This window comes from Phaenicophaeus curvirostris, chromosome 18, assembly GCF_032191515.1.
Source record: "Phaenicophaeus curvirostris isolate KB17595 chromosome 18, BPBGC_Pcur_1.0, whole genome shotgun sequence".
In the NCBI taxonomy this organism is placed as follows: Eukaryota; Metazoa; Chordata; class Aves; order Cuculiformes; family Cuculidae; genus Phaenicophaeus; species Phaenicophaeus curvirostris.
This window is the reverse complement of record NC_091409.1, coordinates 10,283,946-10,308,816: the sequence shown is the minus strand read 5'-3', so window position 1 is coordinate 10,308,816 and position 24,871 is coordinate 10,283,946. Positions and strand designations below refer to the sequence as shown.

Here is a 24,871-nt window from a genome sequence, read left to right as displayed (position 1 = left end):
CACAACTTCAAGCTAGAGTAAGGTAGGATTGTTGGTGTAATTGCTGGATGTCTTTCCACGAAGTCATCAGTAACAATATTTCTGATTTATCCAGTAGACCCTGGGATCACAAAATAAGAGCTGGTGTTTTAGGAGGTGCTGACTTGAATTCCTTCCAAATTCGAGACTCCTCCCTGCTTGTTGGTGCCCGATAATTGAAAGCATCGCATGGCAGCAGTCACGTCAGGGCTGGGAGCCAAGGATCCCTCCCACCTGTACCAGATTGGACACAGTGAAGCACTGTGGCACAGATATTTGCGCTACGACTCAGCTACAACACAGTTCGTGAATTCATCTCCTAGCTGACTTTGTGATGACATGTTGCGTGGTGTCGTCTCTGGAATTTGACTCTCCCTCCTTTCCAGTGTCTTCCAGCTGAGGGAACCATATCCTTCACCTGGGAGAGAAAGTGTTCTCCCCATGGGGACCCTCACCCCACATCCCTGCTCTGGGGGAAGGATTTAAAATGAACCAGGAAAGCAAATATTTTTGGGGAAATAAGTGACATTTTCATTTTCCCTTTTCTTCCTCTTTATTTCTAATGAAATGTGGAGGTGGCTGTGGAGGAAAGATGTGTTAAAGGGGAAAAGGATGTTAAAACACAGAGGTCATGCCCTCTAGGATGCCATGTGAGGTGCTGCCTGCCTGGCTTCTGGTTAGAATGTCCTGTTTTCACCAGCTGACTGTTTTGTGCGTGACACCTGCATGTCGTGAGGAGCAGCAGGGGGAAGGAGAAGTGATGATAGACCCAGAATGTGGCAAGTACCCTGAAAATGTACCCAGATCATACGTGACTATCATGGTCACTTCTTTATCAGGACAAAGCTGTGTTTAGCCATGGATTCTTTCCACAAGAAATGGCTGTATAGGATGGTATTGTTTTTTCCTCCTCAGGAATCATTGCCTAAACCAGGAAGCTGTTTATTTAAGTGATCTGTATTTTACCAGCTGGTGTACAAAGGGCAGTGCTATCTGAACTGACCTTTGCTGGGATTTGTTTCCCTCTTGCTAGGCAGGTGGGGTTTGTGCTAAGGTGACCTTTCCTAAAGGGACAGTAAGGCTGAGATGATACATTCCCAGAATAATTGGATCTTGAATAGCTAAAAATGTGGGATGAAAGTTTTAGATTGCTTCTCTTCCTCTACACATGCAGTGTGCAGGTGTGTTTTTCCAAAGAGCTCAGCATGCTGGACGGACTTTGGGAGTCAAGATTTTCTTACAACTCTACTTAAGGTTTCTTAGAGATTGAGAATCTTCCTCTAAGCTTGGTTTAAAATGTGCCTGTAGGAACTGGGCTGAGCTTGGCTGAAGAACCTCTTCCTTGCCAGTGCAGTAGCATTTATGGCCTCAAACTGCTGAAAAGGGCTTCTTCTGTAGCTCTCTCAAGAGTGTCCAGACTTTTTTTTGTGTTATGTAAAAATGAGACTTCCCTCGCCCTCCAAGTACATTGTGTTTGGACGCTCCATTCCATTCCCAGTGTGTTTGCACCATGTATTGGGAACTGGCAGGTGCTGATTTTCATTTTCAACGCAAGAGCCGGGTAACTGTTCGCTGTTGAACACCAGAACAATGGTGGCCAGCCTGCATTACGTCTCTGCCAGCTGTAATTTTTAAACAGGGAAGGGAGCTGACACACCTTCAATGTGAGAATTCCTCGCCCAGAACAAATTTGTGTCTGAACGCGTGTTTCATTTTTCTTTGCTTCTCTCACTTGTGGTGAGGTTTCAGGAAAGTACATTTTTGTTGTGCATCTTTCCTCTCTGGGCCCTTTGGCCCTGTCGCTCTCGCTGAGTGACGTACACCCACGACTTCTCTGCATTATTCCAGAGAGAGGAAAATGTCAGCATTTTGAAAGAGGACACCTGAAGGGTAAAATTAAGTAGTCTTAATGTATGTCATGGGCTTACAGAACCATGTAATGATTTTTGTGGCTCTATTTCCTTTTGTATGAGTTTTATTGAGATACAGATACAGAAAGTTTGTGTGTGTCAGAGGGAGATGGTTCTTCACAGGGCACTTTGAAAATATCATTGTTAAAGTTATGTAAATCTGATCTCAGGGTTGGAAAATACATTAGGGTTGAGTTTAATTTCTGTTTCAGAAGCCCAAGATTTCTCTCAGTTCACACAAAGGATTGTGTGTGCAAGCCTGACTTTGACTGGTCTCTTCTCCCCAGTAGTCAGTGACAGGACAAGGGGAAATGGCCTCAAGATGCCCAGGGGAGATTTAGCTTGGATATTAGGAGGAATTTCTTTACTGAAGGGGTTGTCAAGCATTGGAAGAGGCTACCTAAGGAGGTGGTTGAGTCCCCGTCCCTGGAGGTGTTTAAAAGACAAGCGGATGTTGTGCTTGGGGACGTGGTCTGGTGGGGGACTTGGCAGGGCTAGATCAATGGCTGGATCAATGATCGTAAAGGTCTTTTCCAAGCAAAACCATTCTGTGATTGTGTGACAGTGTGCGTGGTCCCTGGGCTTAGTTTCTCTCTGTTCTGTCAAAGCAGAACCCTAGGACGGGAAATGGTGTCTTGTGTCGTGCAGGGGGGACTTTTTGGTGTAAGGGGTGTGCTAAGGGATGTGACATCCGGGAGGGGTAGGGTATATTGCTCTTGTCTGAAGAGGAAGTTAACAGGCAAGGTAGCAGTGTTTGTAGCCACAATACAGGCAGCTGGTTTTGAAAGCCTCTTTGTGGTGGCTTCTTTACCTGGAAGGAGGTGTATAGAGGTCGTGGCCACACATACCCAGATACAGGTGTCATTTGGAAGGTTAGGGAAGAGCAGAGTGGTCCTGGCCACCTTGTGCTGGTGGGGCTATCTTCTCTCTGGCAGATATTGCCATGGTGTGGACCAGGCTTTGCAGGTTCAGCCCAGCTCATGGGCTCTTAATTCTCTCCATCTTCTGCTGCCCGCCTCTGCTGGCTGTCCAGAGCTGGAGACTCACTGGAGCTGGGCTTCCTGCCTGCACCAGGTGTGACTTCCATCAGCTCTTCTGTGTGATGAAGTGAGGGTAATAAAGAAGGGTGGTATGCCAGCCCACAGGCTTCGGTGGCCTTGAATGTTGTGGTGGACTAGAGGTTGAGCAGTGCCTCGCTGTCCTGAGGGCAGATGGTCATGTGCTGCAGGAAACTTAACCACAGCCTTCTCCAGGATGGTTACTGCCCGTACCTGGATGTATGCTGTGTTCAGATCTCATTTTACTTTTTTCAGCTTTGAGCAGCACTCCTTGTCACTTCCTATTATGCGAGTCCAGCACCGTGCTGCCAGGAGATTCTGCTGCCAGCAGTCACGCACGCAGGCACAGTCCTAACAAACACAGAGGAGACCTCCGTGACCTCAGCTGGCACCTTCCATACCACTTTCTTCCCAAAGGAACAGGTGGTTGGGAAGGCTGCTTCACCATAGAGATCTTTTTGTGTTGAGGATTAGCATGCTAAAGTGAGACGGGGAAGGCTACAAGGTCTCTCGATATAGCTTTGTAGTGCTGGAGTGGGCTGAGAACCAGGTCTAGCGGAGACGAGATCATGGCACACGTGCTTTGTTGTCTGTGTGTTGCTTCCCTGTTAAGAAAATACTTTACCCTCCACAAACTGGAGTCCAAGTGAGGCAACTGAGGTGACTGCAGTGTGAACAAGGGGCCAGTGCAGAGTGCATGCTGGTGTGGTAGTTCAGGTGCAGCTTGGGTTGCTAAGGGGCTGAAATGGATGCTTTCGAGCAAATTCCCATGATGGGGCAAAGTTATTAACGAGAGAAGAAAAACTGAAGTAGTTGAACAGTGTTGTTGGGTTTTTCCCTTTATCTGTGTGGGCTTTTTGCATTTGCCGCTTACAGAGAAAACAGACGGAGTGGTTTCATTTTCCATCTCCAACACGAACCCAGTGATGTAACAGCCCACTCGATAACCGCAGCGATGACAGGCTGCCAGTCGGTCTCGGTTTTCTGTAAATGTGAGACTGTCACTTGTGGAATGCTGCGAAAGCGGATGCTGAGTGTTTGCTTCTCCCCCTCTCCACTTGCATCCCCCTCCCCAGTTCTACCCTCCCCCATTTTCACCACCCTTTCCCACTTCCACCTCCTCCTTCCCACTCCCCACTCCCCACTCCCTTTCCCACTTCTACCCCCTCCCTTCCCACTGCCCCTTCCTATTTCCACCCCCTCTTTCCCCTTCCACTCCCTTATCCCTTCCACTCCCTTATCCCTTCCACTCCCTTATCCCTTTCCCCTTATCCCTTCCCCCTTATCCCTTTCCCCCTTATCCCCACCCCTTATCACTCTCCCCCTTCCCTCCTTATTCGTCTCTGCCTTACCCACTTATCCCTCTCCCCCTCCCTTATCCTCCTTATCCCCCTCCCACTTATTTCCCTCTCCTCCCTTCCCCCTTTATGCCTTTCTCCCCTTATTCCTTTCTGCCTTCCCCCTTAGTCCCACCTTATTCTCCCTTGTCCCCCTCTCCCCCTTATTCTCCCCTTTCCCCCTCTCCAACTTATTCTCCCTTATTCCCTTTATCCCCCTCTCCCACTTATTCCCCTCTCCCCTTTCCCCCCCTCATCCCTCTCCCCTTCCCCCCCATCCCTCTCCCCTTCCCCCCCTCATCCCTCTCCCGTTTCCCCCCCCATCCCTCTCCCGTTTCCCCCCCATCCCTCTCCCGTTTCCCCCCTCATCCCTCTCCCCTTGCCCCCCTCATCCCTCTCCCCTTGCCCCCTCATCCCTCTCCCCTTGCCCCCCTCATCCCTCTCCCCTTTCCCCCTCATCCCTCTCCCCTTTCCCCCCCTCATCCCTCTCCCCTTCCCCCCCTCATCCCTCTCCCCTTCCCCCCCTCATCCCTCTCCCCTTCCCCCCCTCATCCCTCTCCCCCTTCCCCCCCTCATCCCTCTCCCCCTTCCCCCCCCCATCCCTCTCCCCCTTCCCCCCATCCCTCTCCCCTTCCCCCCCTCATCCCTCTCCCCTTGCCCCCCTCATCCCTCTCCCCTTGCCCCCCTCATCCCTCTCCCCTTCCCCAACTCATCCCTCTCCCCTTCCCCCCCTCATCCCTCTCCCCTTCCCCCCCTCATCCCTCTCCCCTTCCCCCCCTCATCCCTCTACCCTTCCCCCCTCATCCCTCTCCCGTTTCCCCCCTCATCCCTCTCCCGTTTCCCCCCTCATCCCTCTCCCGTTTCCCCCCTCATCCCTCTCCCCTTTCCCCCCCATCCCTCTCCCTTTCCCCCTCTCCCGGGGTGCCGGGGCTGCTCTCGGGTGCCGGGCCGGGTGGGCGGGCTCAGCGGCTCCGCCCCGCGGCTCTTCCCGGCGCTATAAGGGCGGTGGCGGCGGGGCCCGCTCCGAGCCGCTCCGCTGCTTTCCCTTCGCTTCTCCTCGCCCGTCCCGTCCCGCCGCAGCCCGGCCATGTCGCTGCCCCGCGTCCCGCTGCTCCGCGCCGCCCTCCTGCTCGGGCTCGTCCTCCGCGCCGCCGCCGAGTCGGTGAGTCCCGTCGGGACGGGGGGTCCCGGGGTGGGCGACCCTGAGACCCCGAGCCGCCGCCCCCGGCATCTGCCCCGGCCGCTCGTCCTTCTCCGGGGAGCGGCAGAACACGGGGGTCGGGGCAGTTCCGTGCCCTCCCGGGGCTCCCCAAGCCCCTCCTGGCTGGCACCGGCTTGTGCCGCTCCTCACCCGGCCCTTTCCCTCCCTGCCCGCTGGGGAGCCTCGTCCTGTGAGCCGTGGGGTAGCTGGGGCAGTAGAAGGGGATGCGATAGAGATCAACCCCCTCTCCGTGACACCTTTGGGCTCCCGCTGCCGGGAATCACAGAATCACCAGGTCGGAAAAGACCCACCGGATCATCGAGTCCAACCATTCTTATCAAATACTAAACCATGCTGGGTCCTTTAATCCCTCTCTTCTTGCGATTGTGTGATGCGTTACGCACCTGGGTAGGCTTTCCAGTCATACCCGAGTTTGGTTGTGCCGGTACCTGATGGTCTTGTATATCAAAACTTTTTCACTTCTATATGGCAGTGAAAAACATCGCCGCGGAAAGTTTAAGAGTCTCTTGGATACTTCAAGCCAGGCACGTGTGGGATCTTCATGGTGAACCAGAGATTCCAGGATTCTGCCTTCCCTTCTGTTTGTTTTGTTTGGTTTTTGCGTCTGTGTGTGTGTCCCTCTTGCTGAAAGTGCAGTCAGGGCAGATTCCTCTGCTAATCTGAAAGAGCTGCTGAAGTGAAGGTAACTGCAGGAGACCAGGGGTCCTCCAAATGGGTTTAATCGTCCGTGTGGCTTTGTTCTGGACTGAAGGCTAGGTGGGCAGATCAGAGCTGATAAGGCTCTGCTGCTCCGTTGCTCTCTAATAGGAACGCGGCGTTGGTGTTTGCTGGTTGTAGAGCAGGAATCTCCCACAGAGAGCATCTGTAGTAATTGTCAGCTACTCTGTGCTAAGACCAACTGGCACAAATCCACTTTACTCTAATCTGGTGTCTTTATCCCTGCTATTAAGCGCGTGAATCGCTCGTTTGAGAACTGGTCCAAACTAGTAGGGCAAACCTTTGGGGCAGACAGCATCTGGAAGTTGCATTGACCATGTTTGGTATGAAATGCAACTTGGTGTCCCGGGGGAACTGAGTGGTCTGCAAGCATCGGATTTCTGCAAAGACAACAAATTTTGCACAGATGTATTCTGTAAAACCTTACATAAAACTTGTATGATTTGTCTGTATCTTTTAAGCTACCTAAGCTGGGAGTGTATGCTTGGGAAGTAACACTGCCCTACTATAAACCTTACCCAAACAAATTGTTTGGGTTACAGGCTGCTGGGAAGTAGAGGAGGATGACACACAGTTTGGGAGGGTTCTGCTGGGCTCCTCCCATATATATTTTTTTTTAATTGGACTGCCAAAACGTGCAGGGCTGCACAGCATGTGGCTCTGGGTTTTTCTGTGCGGGCAGAGTGAAGACAGGTAGCTGTTTCTTAACAAGACAGGGATTGTATTTCTCGTGCTTATGCAAGAGCGTGGCTGTTGAGAGTGATTCCATACTTGAATGTTTCCCCAAGCCTGTACAAACAAAAATGCCTTGGCTGCTTTCCCCCTCGTGTAGCTTTCTGGTGTAGATGGGATTTCTGTGTGTGAAGCAATCTTGGATGTGTAAGAGGGTGGGGAATATTACTGAAGTGCCGAAGTGTGACGTTGGTTCTTAGGCTGTGGGTGGGTTGTGTTACGACAGCCCAGCGCCTTCCTGTGAGAACGTGGTCTTGTTCCCGTGGGGTGGGGAAGGCTGGGGCCGAAGCCTGATGTCTCCCGCTGGTCCCCAGCCGTCTCCGGTCGAGTGCTTTAGAAAGCAAAGGCTGTGCGGGCAGAGCGCTCCCCTCTGCTTGTACTGTGTAAGGATGGGGGTCCTGCAGAAGATACTTTAGGGGCCTGCATCTGGGGATGGGCAGAAAGCCACCAGTGCAGCCAAGATGTGGCATTGGTGGAGCTGGCGAAGGGCTCAGGGTCTGCTGTGCTTGGCGAGGAGCCTCCTCGAACTCTCCCTGCGCTTTTAGCATCCTTAAGTGTCCCTGGCAGCACAGGAGGGAAGCAGCAGAGCTGTCTGCCTGCTGCAGCCTTGGGCTGCAAGCTTCTTGCAGCTGTCCTACTTCTCTGCCTTGAAGTATACAGAAAAAGGCTCCATGCAGCGCTGCGTCTGTGCATCCCCACAGTGTAGACAAGCAAAAATCCAACCCAGAAGCTGCTGGCAGAGGATTGCTCGGAGAGAGGGGGGAGGCTTCACGCTGTTTGTGGGCTCTGTTTGCTGGTTTAAAGCAATCACGCTTGGAGGCCTCCCGATTGGCAAAGCTGGTGTCTTGTTGATGATAGCTGTGTTTGGAAAGTAGTGCAGCATTATTAATGTTAAAACCGGTTTGGCTTGTCCTGCTGCCATTGATCCCCGAGGCCTGTTCTTTCTGCTCTTTGCCCAGTTTCTCGTCTGTCCCTCCCAATCAAATCAAGACATTGCTATCTGCACGTTTTACTTTATTTTACCTTCTGGCTGGGCCAACTGATGGGGCGCTTGAATGTGTAGAGCAAATCCTTGCTTTGCTTCAGCCTCCCTAAAACACAGAGAAGCAAGGTTACAGTGTCTAAGGCAATGTCCCTTAGTCCTGAAGGGAAGGAGCCTGTGACTTCTGGTAGCCAAACCTAGGGATGTTGGCATAAAATGCGTGTGTAGGAAGAAAAAGCCTCTCTAGCACCTTGTGCACGCAGTTTGAGGAGGTACAGCTTGTGAGGTGGGAGTGGAGGGCTGCACTGTCCCTCTGTAGCCCAGCACGTCGCCCATAGCAGTCATGGAAATACCCCTGTGGGTGGGAGCAGTCACCTCCACAGTGTGTGGGGCGCAGTCAGGGAAACAGCGCTGCTGCCCACTTCTCATCTGCCCTAAGTGCCTGCCAGCTCCCATGCCGGAGAGCACTTTCTTGTGGTTCCAGATTTTTCCAAACAGCTTACGTGAGAGGCACATCGGGGCTGAACTTGGTACTTTTTGGACTCAAGATAGCAGAGAGACTCATTCACTCTAGGAAGCTAAGGCTGTTAGCCAACATGATTGCTCTCTTTCCTGCCCCTCCTGTTGTTGTTTCCCAAGGCCTTGGCACTTCGAGGTCCTACAAAGGCCTGTATCCAGGCCAACAACGGTGAAAATTTTTTTTTCCTATGTGTCTTTCCCTCTCCCCTCCAAGCCTCCGTTAATGTCTTTACTATTGCCTTGAGCTGTTGAGTGGTTGGGGTGGGAAGGCAGTTTGCTGCTCAGATGTCTTAAGTGGAGACTAATGTGACTGTGCCATGGTTTTCCTGGGGTGTCCCACTTCCATGCAAGCTGAAAGCTGCTAAATTGACCATCAGAGCGATGACAGAGAAGAGGGACTCTGGCTGGCTACTCGGCATCCAGACTTAAGCATAACTCCAGAAGCTACTTTCCCATCCCCTCTGACTCTTGGTACTAGTAAATGCTCTTGGCTGCTTGAGTCCGCTTGACTGTAAGTTAACACTGGGCTGTATTGTGTTTTGAGTGTGTTAAGTTGTTCTCCCTCTGATGATGAATTGATGGACTTTGTCTTTAAAACCAACATTTTTTTCTTTTTTTTTTTAAATTCACTGATAGTAACTGTGCCAACAAGGGAGGGGTGATCACTGTGCCTCTGTGGTCTGCAATGTAAATAACCTAGATAGGCTTAAGATGACTTGATTAGGTTATTGTGGCTCACCATTCTGCAAACTCCCCTGCTATCACTTTGGCTAGACAAAACGGAGCATCCATCCTTCAAAACACTTCCTTGCTCTTGAGTTAACATATATCCTCTTCATCCTGCTCTTAGATCCTTGCAGCTGCATTCTCCTTCTCCAGTCAGTACTGCTTGTTCCTTTATGCCTGTAACAACAGCGGGGTTGTGCTGCTTTTGCAGCTTGAAACTGGAAGCTGATGCAGTTGAAGCACTAAAAAACCTGTGCGGACAGACCCTGCTCCTGCCTGACCTCTGGCTGCTGTTGCTGAGCATGTGTGGCTGTTTGTTTGAGACTCGATGGAATGCAAATGCTTTAGATTAAGGATTCTAACGATTTGCACTGGAATGAGACTTGTGATAAGATTGGGCTGGTGGCTCTGAATGGACAGGGCAGTCCCATTAAAGAGTTTAACTTGTAATCAGCTGCTGCACAAGGGGCTGAGAAAGAGTCTATGTTAATGAGCTGTTAGGTCTGCTCTTCTAGGTTAGTTCAGAGTTCTTTTTTGTCTTAAAGCATTTGCTGGAATGGTTGTTGAGTGTACGCAGTCACTATCAGCCCTGGCTTGCGGCAGTCCAGCTCTGACTCAGGATTTCTGGCACTTGCCTTTCCTTGCAGCTCCCGGAGACTCTGCTGTCACCCTCTGAGTAACGGCCCTGGCCCCTTACCCACAGCACTGACTCAGCCTTCCGAGGCCCTGCGGCACAGAGGGGGGTCTATTTTTATAGGGTTAGAAAAAGGGTGACAAGCAGAACTTGCGCTGCTGGGCAGATGGTCTGTGCCACCCTCAGCACCGAGTGCCTCCCCTGCTGCCTCTTGTCAGATCTGCCTCGGGCTGTGGCTGTAGTGGGCAAAAAAGCTGTTGGGCTCTGACATATGAGTGCTGCCAGCAGCTGAGTTGGGGTTGGCAAAAGCAGATCAGAAAATGGCCACTAACTTGCTCTGGCTCCATTTTTGTTGTGTTTTTAGACAGCTGCAGTTGGAAACAGGAATTGCATTGCGGTGAGAGGAAAGCGGCAATATTATCTGAAATGACTGAAAGTGTTCAAAGCGAACTAAAGGAGTGGAAAGTCTCAAAAGAGGGGGTTAAATACTTAATCCTGAATCTGGAGGAAAATGTCAGCGTAGGAGGGGGAAAACACACACGATATAGCTGAGTCCCTCCAAATTTCTGAAGGCTGGCTGACTTCAAAAATCCGCTGCTTGTAAAAGTCTGGGTTTTGCTGCAAATACGCACTCTAGTTAGTTTTATCCTTAAATCCTTTGAGGCTGAGACTCTGCTTATAAAATGCCAAGTGGCTCTTGTTAGACAGATTATTGGGATAACTTAAAAATCAAAGCAGTTAATTAAAATCTCGGAGAGACACTCCTTGGGGCAGGAAGGAGACCGAGAGACCCGTAGCACTGTTACACAAGCAGCCAGTGTCAGTCAAGCGAAAACAAGGCTACTGCTTGCTTAAACAAATTGCGTTCTGTCAAGGAAGGCAAAGCCTTCCCTGGGAAGGGTTCCTCTCTTCTGATGTTGCTCTGCCTTCGCTGCTGAAGGGGAAAAGGTGTCTCCACCACAGTTCTAGTTGAACTGTGCTGCTGTCTGCTGTAAAACTTGAATGCAACATGATGTGGCCTTGCTGCAGGCTACCCCTGCCTCTACCCTTTAGCTGCCATTGCAGGCAAACTAAAGCAATAAAAACGAATGTTCACGTGCAGTAATGTCTGTGAAAGTACCTGCGGACGTGCAGCGAATGGCCTGCATGGCACAGTGGGCAGAAATCACAGTGCATGCGGTGACTGAGAGGAATGTGGCTGGGAGGAGGGTGCTTGGCGTGATGGGGTTCTGCTGCATTGGCCCAGAAAGCCGTGGGACTCCTCAGTGGAGGGATGGATCCTGGTAAGTGTGGTGCTAGGAGAGGGGCAGAAACTCCTTTTGTGGGCTAAGGTATCCCTCTAAAAAAGAAGCTTCTAGCAGTCTCTCCCCAAAATGGAAATATAGTCCTTACTGATGTCAGGAGTTTTTGCTTGGAAAAATCTGTTCTCCAGCAAGATAAATATTTATTGCAAATCCACAGCGTGCAGTGGAGCAGACTCTGGAGCCAGGATCTTGCAGGAGACTGTTTATGTGCGGGCTGTTCTTGGCGCTAATTCTGAGTTTCCTGAGGCTGAGTATGATGAGCTAGTCCTGTGCGTTGGTTACTAAACAACTTGCTGGTCCAGCCGAGTGCAGGCTTTGCAAAGCCAGGGAAGCAGTGACCAAAACAAGAGCCGACTCCCTCTGCTCCTGGCTGTGATGCTGACGGTGCAGAGGTGCAGTCAGGGAGGGCTGGAATACTGCTGCCAATTGCTCCCCATTGCTTGGAGAGGGGAGGAAGCCTGGCTGGGAGTCCAGAGCTCTAGGAGAAGAAAATGGTCCTGGGAGTGACAGGTTTCCCCAAGTACAGCTGTGTCGTCCCCAATAGCATGTGCTGCGTCTCTTGCTTTCTGGGCCCAAGCCAGGGCAACTTCTGCCCGCGTCAGGAATGTCTTTACTGAAAAACAAAACGCAACAAAACAAAAACACTCCACACACTGAAAGCCCAACCGTTGCTGCTAGCTAACTAGGAAAATCCCTGCTGTTGAAATGTTTGTTTGTATAAATGCTTACAGGGGTATATTCTGATAGCAGAGTGGTACGGCTATGCTCTCTCGAGTGCTTTCAAGCTGATAACTTCCTCTGTTACAAGTTTTTACTGGTACGTTTGCCAGCAGAGCAAAACTTTAAATAGCATAACTATGCTGGCAGAGCTCAACTGCCCGGGCTAAGCCTGCATCTTTGGGCCACTACTTCTGATTAGATTAAAATGGATTGTGGGAGGGGAAACATTTCTAGGCCGCTGCATTGGGAATCTTGACTGTACAAACAAGCTGAGATTAGTTGTATGGTGAGCCAGCTAGGAAAGGTTCCCTTTGAAGTTGGGTGTCTGGCTTCATTTTGCTAACACCCTGGCATGAGGTACCATGAAGATCCCAAAAATGTATGTCATGTGTTTCTTACCAAGTGGAAATTCCACTTGTGTGCGTGGCCGGGGAAATATTGGGGTGTAGCTGTACTCTAGGAAAGAGCAGTGAGGGCAGGCCTCTCCCTGGCGTGAGAGGGACATATAATATGTGAAATATCCCAAGCATGAAGTGTCAGCATGAGAAATCATCCTTGATGGAAAAGCCGCCTTGCTGTGGCCTTTATATAATTCTTTTCTTTCACAGACAGGGATGCAATGGGAGCCTCCTGTTACAGCACCTCGGAGCAAGTTGTGAGCCAGATAAACCGAATCATTTCTTTTTAACCTTAAATAGATTTCTCCAGCTTCAGGCCTGAGCCCTGGGTAGTGAAGTGTGTGAAATACCTATGACGAGGTTTGTTATGACCATAAAAATGCCATCTCTTTATGAACCAAGTGCTTATGCTGCCCATGATCAGGAGAACCTTTCAGGGGTGCAGAATGGCTCTGCTGTAGTTGTTTTCCTCCTGGGTCACATGAGAGCTCCTGCTTTCCCCTCTTGCAGTTTTACCCAGAACCTTATCTTTATTTGCTTTAGGGCAAGTGATCTGCATACAGACTGCTGAGCTTTATCTGTCCTGCTGGAGGGGGGATGCAGCCATCCCCTTCCCACTCTCGGTCTCTGGAGCTGGGCAGTGAGCAGCTCTCTTGCCTCTGTTGCAGTAAACAGATCCCAGTGTGTGCCTGCCTGGCAGAGGACTCAGTCTTTATGGCTTTACTCTTGGAAGATAATCAGGCAAGAGCAGTTAAACAAGAATTCGTTCCTTTGTAATCTCGCTCTGTCCTCCTCCTGCTCGCTTCTACAGCATGGCCTGAAAGGCACGCACCTATGGAGTGGTCTGAAGTTGCCAGGCTGTGTGTAAGCAAATGTACACGAGTTAAAAGGTAGCTGAGGTTTGGCTTTGTAAGTGCAGGGAAGCCCGTTTTCAGCAAGCAGAGCCCGGGAGGATTCATCTCTGCTGCAGAGGAGGCACCCATGACAGCGAGTCGCCCTCCAGAGCCCAGGATTACGGTGTAATTGTCATGGGGATTATGCTGCCACTGCTGCATGAGCCCCAGGAGAGCTGCTTGTGGCGATGCAGCTTAAAGAATCACCCAGGGAGCAGGGGCAAGTGGGGCAGTGACCCCGGCTGAGGCCATGTAGTGCTGGACGTGCGTTAGTGCACTTTCCCCACGTAGTGCGTGGGCTGCTGCGTCTGAGCACGAAGGACTGGTTATGTGGCTGCAGGGAGATGGATACCTGGTTGGACAGGGACTGGGGATGCTTTTCTTAAGTCACCTTGAACAAGTGATGCTTTTACCAGCTGAGCAGTTCGTCAGCCTGCATGTTGCTCTTGCTCTGTCTTTCTGAGCGAGACCCTACTACTTGCCTGTATTACTGAGCAAAAAATAAACCTGTCTTTTTCCCTCTTTGGTAAGAGGCACAGAGATGGGTTGCAGTAGCTGGCTTAGGGTACCGGAGATGCAGTGCTATCCCCTGCTCCAGCTGGGAGCTGCCCGCAAGCCCTGGTCAGTACTTATGTCTCTGATTTCCCCCTCAGTTCTCAGAGGCATTGTGGATTTTCCTTTACAACTCCCTGTGATGGGAGTGCACCTGTACAGTGTGGCTACCAGAGAGGAGGTGGGCATGTCTGGCGTTGCCCAAGGTCACAGTACCTGTGGTCCTGTTCTAGGATTACTTGGAAAGCGTTGAGCAAAGGCACAGTAATATTTAACCACGTTTGGAAGCCTCAGAGTAAGCCTGCTATGCAACTGAAGACACGCGTGTGCCTGCATGGGAGCTGTTTAACTTCTGTCCCTTGGCACAGAGGCAGGCGTGGGCTGGGTGCACTGTGAGTTATGTGGGACAGACTGACCAGGAATGAGAAGTGAAATGGTACCCTTCAAGCATGGACACAAGCACTTGGCACAAATGTTTGTTTTTTTTCTTTTTGCTGCGTCTGATGTGTTGAAGGAGTTAGGTGCAATCTAGATTGAAATATTGATATTGGCTTTGCTCTCAGGACAAAAGTGACTTTATATAGAGCTTGAGCATGGAGGGAGGGGAGAGATTAAGGAAGGTTTTTTTGGGAAATACAGACCCTTCCCTTACTGGTCTGACAGGAGCTGCCTCTGCCTGAAGCTCATGTCACTTCTAATAACTTTCTTTTGGTGCCTGTTCGGATGGGAAGATGGAGCTGTCTTTGCGTGTTCCCTCGCTGTGTGCCTCCTTCCCCTGGAGGTCGGCTCTATCTGGCTGACTCCCACCGATCTGAGCTGCCCTGATTCCCGCACTGCAGCTCCTCCGCTTTCCTGGTTTTGGGGGGCTTTGAGGGGGCGAGCTGTGCTCTCAGTCCCAGCTCCTTCGCGTGTTTTGCGTGAGCTTTAAAACCTTCCTGGTTTGTGCACTCCTGCGAGAGTGGGGTGGAAGTGAACTGCATGGAAATCCCCTCTCTCGGGCTTGGTGGTTTGCTGGGCTTTGCATCCTTGCACTGGAAAGGCCCTGTTAGATTCAGTGTTCTTTGTTCCATGAGGCAGCACAATATGAGGGCCAGGTGGGTGGCCTTGCAAGGATGATCTCTTAATAAACCAGGTTCTGTGGCTGGGACATGCAGGCAGCTGCTGGTGTCATCCAGGAGCCCTTTCTGGTTAAGTTGATCTGGATGTACATTGTGGGGGTATAAAGTGACATCTGCTCATGACAGCACAGGTCTGGGAAAGGTGTTTTGTGTACCACAGCTCACCAGGTGATCCTTGCAACTGTCCCCTAGTACAGAGCTCCTGAGAACAGCCTCAGGAGCCACTTGCATTTCTCTATCCCTGCAGGCTACAAAGAGTTAACAGGCCTGCACCTCTGCCACCTCCTAGGCTGGCCAGTCTCCATGTGCTTTTGTCTGGGAAAGGTTGACTTTCACCTTGCTCCTGTTTACTGCTAGGCTTGTGTACACAGTGCTGGGGCGGGAGACGCAGGAGCCAGCGCTGAATCTCCGTGCCAAAGTTATAAACTTGATAAAGAGCTCCCTGCAATTTGGGTGCCTGAGACCCTCTGCAGGTCTGACTCCCTTTCCTGCTTGCTGGCTGGAACTCTTTGAAGAAGCTTTTCAGTGTGTTTGATCAGAGGCAAGGGCCCGTCATTAAACTCAGTTCCGTGTCTGGAAGACTTTGTCTCTGCCCCTAAACATCATTTGGGAGTGGTGTTTTTTTTTCTTTTTTTTGAAAGGGTTTGCAAAGGCTGTGGTGAGGATGTGTGGCCTGCGGTGGACAAGCTGCTGGGGTTTGTTAGTTCCCAGAATTAGCAGCGGCTGGGGAAATGCACATGTTGGACAGAAACTTTGCTTGCTGCCTCAGTAAATAGATGTTCTTGCTTTGAGGAGATGCTAGTTGTACACTGGGGCTGTAAGTAAAGGCTCCAGGAGCATAAAATGGAGTGGGATGGGTGAGGGATGGGACACAGCAAGGCTTGCAAGTCCCTGCCTGGCATGCCAGGGCTGTAATTCCCATGCCTGAACTGAGCAAACAGTGTCTGGCTTCGGCCAGTAGTGCAGCCTGTCTACGGCTCGAAAATGAGACCTCTGTGCCCAGCTTTTCTGGGAATGACACTCATAGTTCACGTGCCTGATGTGCTTGTTGTTTGGCAGGGAGTAAACTCTTATTTTTTTGCCACTGGCAGGCAGGAAAAGTTTCTGTTCCCCAGCATATTGGTTAATCTCCCAGGGTGTTTACTGGGGGTAAAAGCTGCTTGACGTGAGGAACAATCCTGGAGCTAGACTCCTGCAGAAAAGGTTGATTTTGCTACAGATTCCAGCTAGAGAGGAGCATATTAATAGCAGGGCTTGACTTCAGCTGCTGGGGTGAGGTGGGGCTGTGCAGCCGCCCAGTCTGAATCTCCCAGCAAGTCCCTGGCCCAGCTCCAGTGCTGGGGTCACAGATGGTAGAAAGCAGACTCAGAACAGTGCCGGTGCCCTCCTCCAGCTGACATTTGCTGAAGGTGTTAAGCTGGATGTGGCCAGAGACAACTTGGCAAGGGCTGGCCATCAACCTGCAGCCATCTCTCAGCTTTTTCTTCTTGGCTGCAGCCTGCCAGCTGGGAGGAAGCACAGGTACCTTCTGTGGTTCCGTAGGAGAGCTGTAGGGAGGACGGAATCGTCTTGGAAAAGGATGCACTTTTAGAGCAGGTCTTCAGGGAGGTCTTTATTTGGCACTTGGGAAGCCACAGCCCTTATTCTTAGGTCTGTGAAAGTGCCTGTGTGCCCTCTTGCAGGTGTGCATGTGAGGAATGGATGAGGTGCTAAGGGGCATGGTTTAGTGTTTGATAGGAATGGTTGGACTCGATGATCCGGTGGGTCTCTTCCAACCTGATTATTCTATGATTCTATTCTATGATTCTATGAATGTGCCTGCTCCAAACCTGCTTTGCACGCTTGGATGTTAACTCTTCCTGGGCTGCCCATGCCCCTGCTCCACAGGAGGGCATGTCTAGAAACCTGGAGGGGAGGTTTGGAGATGCTCGGCAGCCCTTTAACTTCCATGGCAGATGAAGCTTTACAATGAGGCTTCCTGCTTACAGGAAAAGTTTCCTGTCAGTTTGTGAAGCTCTCGTGGCTTCCAGGAACTTCCCCGTCTTTGCTCAAGAGGATGATGAAGAGTGAGTTCAGGGAACGCTCCCATATAATCTTATTTACGCTTGTGAGTCAGTAATTTCCTTGTTATGTCCTCTGGCTTGTAAACACCGTCAGTCCTGATTTAAATAGGGCTTTCTGATAGCCAGACCCGGTGCGTTCCACAGCATGTACTAATCGCTGTGGCTGGCAGCCACCGCTTCGCTCATGGTTGGGCTGATCTGATAAGGCCAGCCTGCTGTCCAGCCACTTGATGGCTTGCTTAAATGTGGGTTTTCTTGGGCCACTCTCGTTAGGACATGAGCTGGCTGTGATTCATAACGAAGTAGAGCGTGAGCTGGCACAGGGGTGCGGCACAGCGCAGAGCTCTTGCCAATGTTGATCTGTTCTGGCACAGCAGCCGGGTTATGCAGGCAGCAAATGTGCTGCCCAGCCTTACGGGAATTGGGTTCCTCCTGCCCCTCGATGGCCAGAAGCTCTCATGGGAACAGCCACTGCACGCTGGCAGCAGTTTCCATTGCAGGTCTGGCTTTGGCTCAGTTTCACGTATCTTGAAATGAATTTGCCTTGGAGCGAGTGATCCATAAGGTTAGGAATGCCTGGTTCCAGGCTTGGAGGTGGGGGGGGATTTCTTCCCAGCTGGCTGTCCTCTTCAGCCCTCTTCCCATCACCTTGTGCCAAGCTCAAGCAGAGTGGAGACACGGGGTCTAGGAGGAAAGCTGGCCACAGCACCTCATGCCTTCTGGGCTGTTCATTTGGTTATCCTCCAGCAGAGCTGCCTCGAAAAGCTAGTGAAAAGCACGTCTAGTACCCACTGCTCCTAATGCAAAATGAGAAACATCTTGTCCTGACCACAAGGTCTCATTTGTGGCAAAACTAGTATGCTAATGGGCAGGGAAACCTGGACTGGAAGCAGGGCTGGGGACGTGGGCAGAGGAAGTTGACGCATGGCTTGTGGCTGATTGTTTGCTTTTGCTTGTGGGATCGATAGTGGATGTAATTTGTAATAGGTGTCACTGCTGTGGGATGGGCCACACCTGGCTGGGCAAGCAGGAAGGCTGATCCCAGCCAATCCAGGTCTTGGTGCAGCCCCAATGAAGTGTTGAGGCTTGGATGATGCCACACAGCTCTTAAGTATCCCTGCGAGTCTCTGCTCCTCACCCCTGTGAGGCTGTCACTCGTGGTAGACCTGAACATTAAGAAGAGCCCTCAGATGTGCAGGACTGTGGAGTAAAGGAATGTTTATAAATGCTTTCCTGGGGCGATCAACCTTCAGAAAGATTTCCCTGACCATGACTTCCCAGCCTCTCTGTGAGGACTGTGGAAAAAATATTGATAGCTTAGCCCCTAGTGATGGACTCGTCCATGTGCATTGTGCTTCTCACTGTAGGGGAAGGAGTCAAGGCCCCCACCATAAGGATTATTACTTCATGGCTGTGGAAGAACCTTGAGCTGCTGGAATTTGTGGGCTGGTGCTGAGCAACCTGAGAGCTCATACCTGTGGTCCCCTCACCAGGACTGTCCCCAGGGCTGTGGAGTGAGGAGGAATAGTTACGGGGAAATGGCATAACCTTGATAAGGGCAGGAGGTTTGGGCTTGTGGCTCCTTGGAAGTCCATGCGCAAATGAGCTGTGGTGTGTGAATTGCCATTGTGGCTGAACAGCTCGTTCTGTGGGAGGCTGTCCTGGCCTCGCTGCTCTGCAGGGCGAGCAGGCTGCCTTTCCTGCGCTGCCATTTCGCTAATGTCTGCCTGTAGCTGCATCTGTCACGTCCTAGGATCACGGACATCATTTTACCATTTTACAGGCTTGTTTGTTTACGTGCGTTCGAAGAGGTGAGGCAGGGGAAGCTCTTCCTTCTGGCAAGTCATTATTGATAGCAAGCGCTCTTGAACATCACACTGTATTGCACTGCGATTCAGCTGAAATGACAGACCAGGTTTTAACCCTTGGGTCATAAAATAGGTTTGTTCTCAACTCAAGAAGCAATGAATTCTCTTGGCGTGAGGCTTCAGTGCTACACAGAAAATTGACCTATAGGTGCCAGGCTTTTTCTCTGGGAGTAGCAAGTCCTTCCAAAATGCCCCCTTATCGCAAACTGAAGATGTTGCTTTTCCAAATGCTTCTACAGACTCCTGACCAAGGTCCTGTTGTGTTATTTTCAGCCTGTGAGTTCAGGTGAACCTCCTGAATCTGTCGCCCTCAGGAAATTCCCCTCCCAGGCTGACTCTCGCTTCTGAGAAATTCTAGGGGAATTCAGCTATTTCCAGGCTAGATAATGCTCTTGATGGAGAGGAAGTTCAGCATATAATGTTCTTCTGATGGAAATGATGTGCTCAGCACAGACTCTGAACTCCTGACCTTTTAGTGAAACGCTTCTGAGGAGCTGCCTGATCTTTAACACTTCTCCACCCCTGTTTTCAGGTGAGAGAAACCGAGACCATGGATGCCCGATGGCTTGCCTACCCTGCCTCTGGAGACTTGCCGGACGATGAGGACATGGGTGAATTCAGGCCTCACTTAACTGCTGTCGAATCCTATATATATGAGGCATCTGGGTCTGGAGGTAAGTGGGTAAGGGGGAAATTGGACCTCCCTCAGCTGACACTGTGAAATTCTTCCCAGTGCCACCAGTCACTCGCGAGGGGCTAAGTGCACAGCCAGAGGTCCAGAGGGAACTACGGTGTGAGATGGAGATGAGAAGGTGTTGTGAATCATAGGCACATGCAGATGAGAACAGTGAAAGTGGCTGTACTGTGATGTTGAATCACTCAGGGAGGACAGGTGGACTCCAGCCAAGCTTGCCTTACTGCAAGTGAAAAGGCATTGCAGTGGCTGGATCTCTTTCCTGTTGAACTCCAAAGAACTTCTGAGACGCTTAAATAAATAAATAAATAATCTATTGTTGAGGCAGTGTTAAAAGGCTTAAAGTTGATGTCTCAGCTGAGGCCAACCAAAGTAGAGGACTAACTGATGTTCAAGTGAACTCAATGTCATGCAAAGCTCCCTGCCCAAACCAGTTTCTGCAGCTCTGTGTCCCCTTTATGTTAACATTTGTTCTCTGAAAGGGAAAGAACAAGTGCTGAAATCGGTGCCTGACATGTTTGGGCAGATCTGGTAACTAGAAGGTTGGCGAAGTATCCTTTAGGAGTGGGCGGTGAGAGCATCGCCATCCATTGGCAAGCTATAGCAGACCGGCTTCGCAGGGTAGCTCCTGATAATCTGTGGCAGGGGCTGATGGATCCAGCTGAAGATCTCTCCCATGTGAGAGACTTGTTGGTTTTAAGATTACATCTCATGGTCTTGTGCAAAGCCATTAAGTGGTGAAAGTACTAGTAGATAAGAGGGCACTGGAGTCAGCAGAGTATGAATCCTGGTTTGGCTGCAGTTGCTGCTATTGCGGGAAGTGTCTGAATTCTGGAAAAATGGGTTGTAATGAGACAATAATGTAGTGTTGTCCTTTATTTCATAATTTTCTTTATTTCTCCCCCTCTGCAGACTACACAGACTCTGAAGATGCCATTTATCTGACCACCATGGATACTCCTGTGGTAGGTATTGCCTCTGCATGTTTTAAGCAATACATAGCTACTCTGGTCTATCTGTGAAGCTTTCTGAATACCCTTTCCCCTGCAAGATGTGGCATCGAGATGAATTTACCTGCATGAGCAGGAACAGCACACTCGTAATGCACTAAGCAAACTTTCCTTTCCCTGCACACCCTCCTGCTTTCAATTGTAGGTAGGCTGGGTGCTACTTACTGATGGGTGTGGTTTGTCTATATTCTGTAGATATCTGACAACTATATCCCAGGAGATACTGAGAGAAAGATAGAAGGTGAGGCGAAAAACACGATGCTGGACAATGAAATCATTGCAGACAAAGCTGAACCTGTCGAAGAGAACCCGTCCAACAAGATCTCCATGGCAAGCACAGCCAACAGCAGCATCTTTGAAAGAACAGAAGTCCTTACAGGTAATGCTCCACCTTGTCCTGATAAATAATTAATACTGTAAATCAAAATGACTTTTATTGTTCCCTGTTTCTTTGGGGAGTTTCTGGGTGACAAGGGGAGTGAGATGTTACCTCTGTGACTGCCTTCCATCTTTGAGTCTTTATAAAAACAGCTAAAGTGTCTACTGCTTGCCTTGCTGGGGTAAACAGCTTGAGTTGGAGCCTAGCAGCTGACTGTTGGCTTAAGCACCATGCAAGTCATATGGCACCTGCTCTGCACCCAGCTACTACTGCAGTGAGAGGGTATCTAGCCATAAATCAATGACATCAGACTTTAATATCAAATGCAGGCATTTCCTTCTAACCTCTGCCCCAGTCCTGCCTTTTCTGAGCCTTACCAGGAACCAAACTATTCGTCTAAGGGATTTAAACACCTACTCAGCTGTTATGGATCTGAGTAGCTCTGGCTTGAGCAAAACCAAGCAACTGGCTTCCCCTCAGCATGTGGGATAGATCTGTGTCAAGGAACACTTCAAGCACTGGGGCTGGTTGTCTGAGTACAAACTTCAGCACATTTTGCTGATCTGCAGTCATTCTTCCAGCTACAGAAGTGACTGGAAGAGCACATGGCAAAGCCACTTAACAAAGAAACTGATCTGATGCAATGAGCAGGTGTCACTCAAGTCTTGTGGCCACCCTTGGTGTGAGGAGAGAAAAACTTGGTGTTTTCTTGTGGGCTCATGGTTTTTGGTGGTTGGGGTGTTACTTGGAGGGAGGTGGTGGTGGGATGTGCTTTTTAATTGAAATGCAGACGCCAGAGCATGCTCACATGGGTTAATGAAGGATTCAAATTGGACCTGTGCCTCTTCCCTGGAGTTGATGCTGTTTGTGGGTTGTGGTGGGGCTTTTTTGGGTGTTTTTTGGTTTGTTTTATCTCTGTGTTGGGAGGATGTATTTTTGTCTAGACCTTTTTCTTGCACTAAACTGGAATATTAACACAAACTGGTTAATGTGGAACATGTGGTTCCTCTGTGGTTGGGTAAAAACACTTTCTGGCCTTTTCCAATTATATATTCTGGCACTGAAAATGCCAGCACAAGTGATGACAGGACATGGACAACACTGGCTCTGGAGGCAGCTTTGGGAGCTGCTGCTCCTGAAGCAAATTTTGAGATATAGCTGATAGTTTGGAGAGGAGTTGTCCAGGACTTTACTTATTCCATGCTCTTTTTCCTCCAGCTCTCATTGCAGGAGGGGCAGTGGGCCTCCTTTTTGCTGTCTTCCTGATCCTCCTCCTAGTCTATCGCATGAAGAAAAAGGACGAAGGCAGTTATGATCTTGGGAAGAAACCAATCTACAAGAAAGCCCCTACAAATGAGTTCTATGCTTAAAGCTCAGCAGCACCTTGTGCCCGTCAAGGGACAAACAGACTATGGAAACACCGTGCCCTCAGATGAGACATGCTGAACAAGTGCTCCTTTCGGGTTGAATTTCAAAGTGACTTTTGAGAGAAAAACCAAAACCTCCTACATGACCCTTCCCATCCTGCTCAGCTAACAAGGGCCCAATGAAATACAAAGAGTCTGAAAAAAGCCCCAAACCCTCTGTATTTTTTTTTTCTAAAGCTAGCGTCAAAAGAATAAAGATGCCAAATTTTCTGTTTGGTTTTACAGAGGGTATATCAACACAAAACAGACTGCGGAAGCAAACACTGTGTGTTTGCATCCAGTGTGCTGTGCTCAGATTGGCTTCTTCTGTTGAAGACGGCTTTCTGTATAAGCCTCGCTAATAGACGTCTTGCAGCAGGCTGGCGATGTTTCTGTGGAGAACTATTTATGAATCTCTTACACTGCAGATGACGTTGCCTTATCAGGGAGTAGAAAGCCCACTGGGGCTCAAAATCCCTGAATGCCATAAAGGGCCTATGGGAAAGTCTTCCCAGGAGACTTCTCTCTCTTCCTGTTGGCCCCAGGCAAGGGCCATTAATCCATGAAATCAGGGCAGCCAGTTTTGTTTGGCTGTGCCGACACCCTTTCCTTGCCTTCAGTCTCTTGCCTTTTTTTAAGGAATGCTTGTAGGATTTTTTTTATATCAAAATTTTAAAGAAAATAGCCTGATGTTTATATAAGGTTTGTAGAAATGGTTTTGAAATAATAATAATAAAAAAATCTACTTTTTTAATTTCCTCAGATCTATTTTTTCAATCCCTTTGTGTTTCCTTTGGCCGGGCATTTCTCTAGAGATGTTGTTTTATATGATTCATATTCTGAACTGAAGCAGAAGTAGCTACAGTGTGTTACAGGTTTCTTTTAGTTCTATAGCGGCTACTGTAGAGGGTAAAGATATTTATGTTTTTCCCAAAGCTTTTTTAGGATTTGATTTTATTTTTTGTTAAATAGAATTATTTATAGTTTCTGAAATGGCTGCTCTTCTCATTTGGTAACTTTTATCCTTTGTATGTAAAACACTAATATAATGAGTCTCTGTGAAAACTATTTAAGCTTTATTCTGTGAATTTTAATTATAAATTCAAGGTAATAACTTCTAGGATTAATCTGTATGCAAAATTGGATTCTTAATATGATTTAAGTAGGGAAATGACAAGAGTATTTCTAGTCTGTAATATATTACAATCAGTCCTATAGAGCTATATATTCTATATTTTACTGAGAAATGAGCAGTTAAGAGTGAAAAGGCTGGAGTTAATTCTTCAGCAGCCTTGCTGCGTGTAAGAGGCTTGATCTAGTTGGTGCTGCTGTGTGTCCAGTGTCTCGTCTAGAGCGCAGCTGGGTTTGTGCCCAGCTTGAGCCCTGGGGCTCTGTCGCTGTGTCCCAGGCTGTGCCTGAGTGCAGGCTCTGGCCTGTGATGTGCTGGGTTTGAGCTGGGTCTAAGATCCGCATCTGGGGTTGCTCTTCAAAGCAAGCATTGGAAGCTTGCAGGATGGATGAAATAACTTTGTTCTGGGGGCTGGCTGCGCTGCAGAGTGCCCCACGGTGCTGTGCTGAGTACCTGCCTCTCGGGAAGGCTGGCTTAGGCGTCTCTCAGCTGGGAGCACTGAGCTTTATAGGCGGCTAGCGCTGAACCTCCTGTGGTGGGTCCTTCTTAATATATGGTGTACAATAGCTCCTACCTCTACTGAGAGTTAGAGCAATTCCCCCAGTGCTCCTAGGGTGAAGGTAACGTGTGTGTCCAACGCTTCTGTTTCAGGAAGGTGTTACAGAGCTGCTTTATGCGAGTCCTGTCCTACTGAAGTTCTCTGAATCTGGTGTGGATTAAGGCAAAGTCTGAGTGTGGCTCCTTAAACCATGTAACTGAGTAAGCAACACAAAACCAGAGGGTTGCAAAGGCTGTCGAGAAGTCTCATCGACTCCTGGAGCCCACTTGCTAAGGCTTTGTTGTCGGCTTTAGGCCAAATTCACAGTCAATAGAACAAAGAAGTTCAGCTTCAGCTGGCAGCAGCTGCTTCTTGGAGCTGGGCAGGCAAAGCGGAGGTGGCAGAGGAGCCGTGTATTGAGACATCTGTGTGAGAGGACTTTTCCCAGGGCTCCTCCTCCAGGTTGACTCACTCGCTTGGTCCCAGTACAAGTGTGTTTGGAGAAACTGCAGGCTCTGGGGGGCTCCAAAAACTGCACAGAGTTCACTGTAGACTGGGTAGGAGAGCAGGGGTTTCACTGCCTATGGACAGCACTGCTGGGAAGGCAGGAACGGCGTCTGCTTCTTGGGATCCTTGGATTCTCTTGTGTAATTGCTCTTGGAGATTTTCCACTGTTATTGATATTATTTTTTCCTCCTCAAATAAACCGGTACTTTCTAAAACTGGCTTTTTGGACTGTTTCTGATCTGAAGTTACTTTTGGGAGCTGGCTAACAGGGAGGTCGTGTTTGTGTAACGCCTTGGTTTACAGAAGGGGAAGGTGTGCTGGGATCACAGCTCAAAGGGGGTTTTTCAGCTACTTCAGAGTTGTCTTTGGTGCCTGACCCACAAATAACTCCAGTGGGACCAGCCTCGCTAGGCTTCTGGAGCTCCTGAGGCTCCTCC

At 49.7% G+C, this 24,871-nt stretch overlaps 1 protein-coding gene across 2 annotated transcripts; it reads left to right on the top strand.

Moving 5' to 3' along the window:
* SDC4 (syndecan 4) lies at window positions 1–24,649 on the top strand. 2 transcript variants are annotated; one of them, XM_069872049.1, is made up of 5 exons: window positions 1–22; window positions 19,304–19,445; window positions 20,378–20,430; window positions 20,671–20,854; window positions 22,073–24,649. In XM_069872049.1, the coding sequence occupies exons 2-5, from the start codon at window positions 19,322–19,324 to the stop codon at window positions 22,222–22,224; spliced, it is 513 nt and encodes a 170-aa protein (XP_069728150.1). In that variant the 5' UTR covers window positions 1–22; window positions 19,304–19,321; the 3' UTR covers window positions 22,225–24,649. The 2 variants fall into 2 exon arrangements, with proteins under 2 accessions (XP_069728150.1, XP_069728149.1); XM_069872048.1 differs by lacking the exon at window positions 1–22 and adding an exon at window positions 5,350–5,485.
* Window positions 24,650–24,871: the final 222 nt, after the last annotated feature.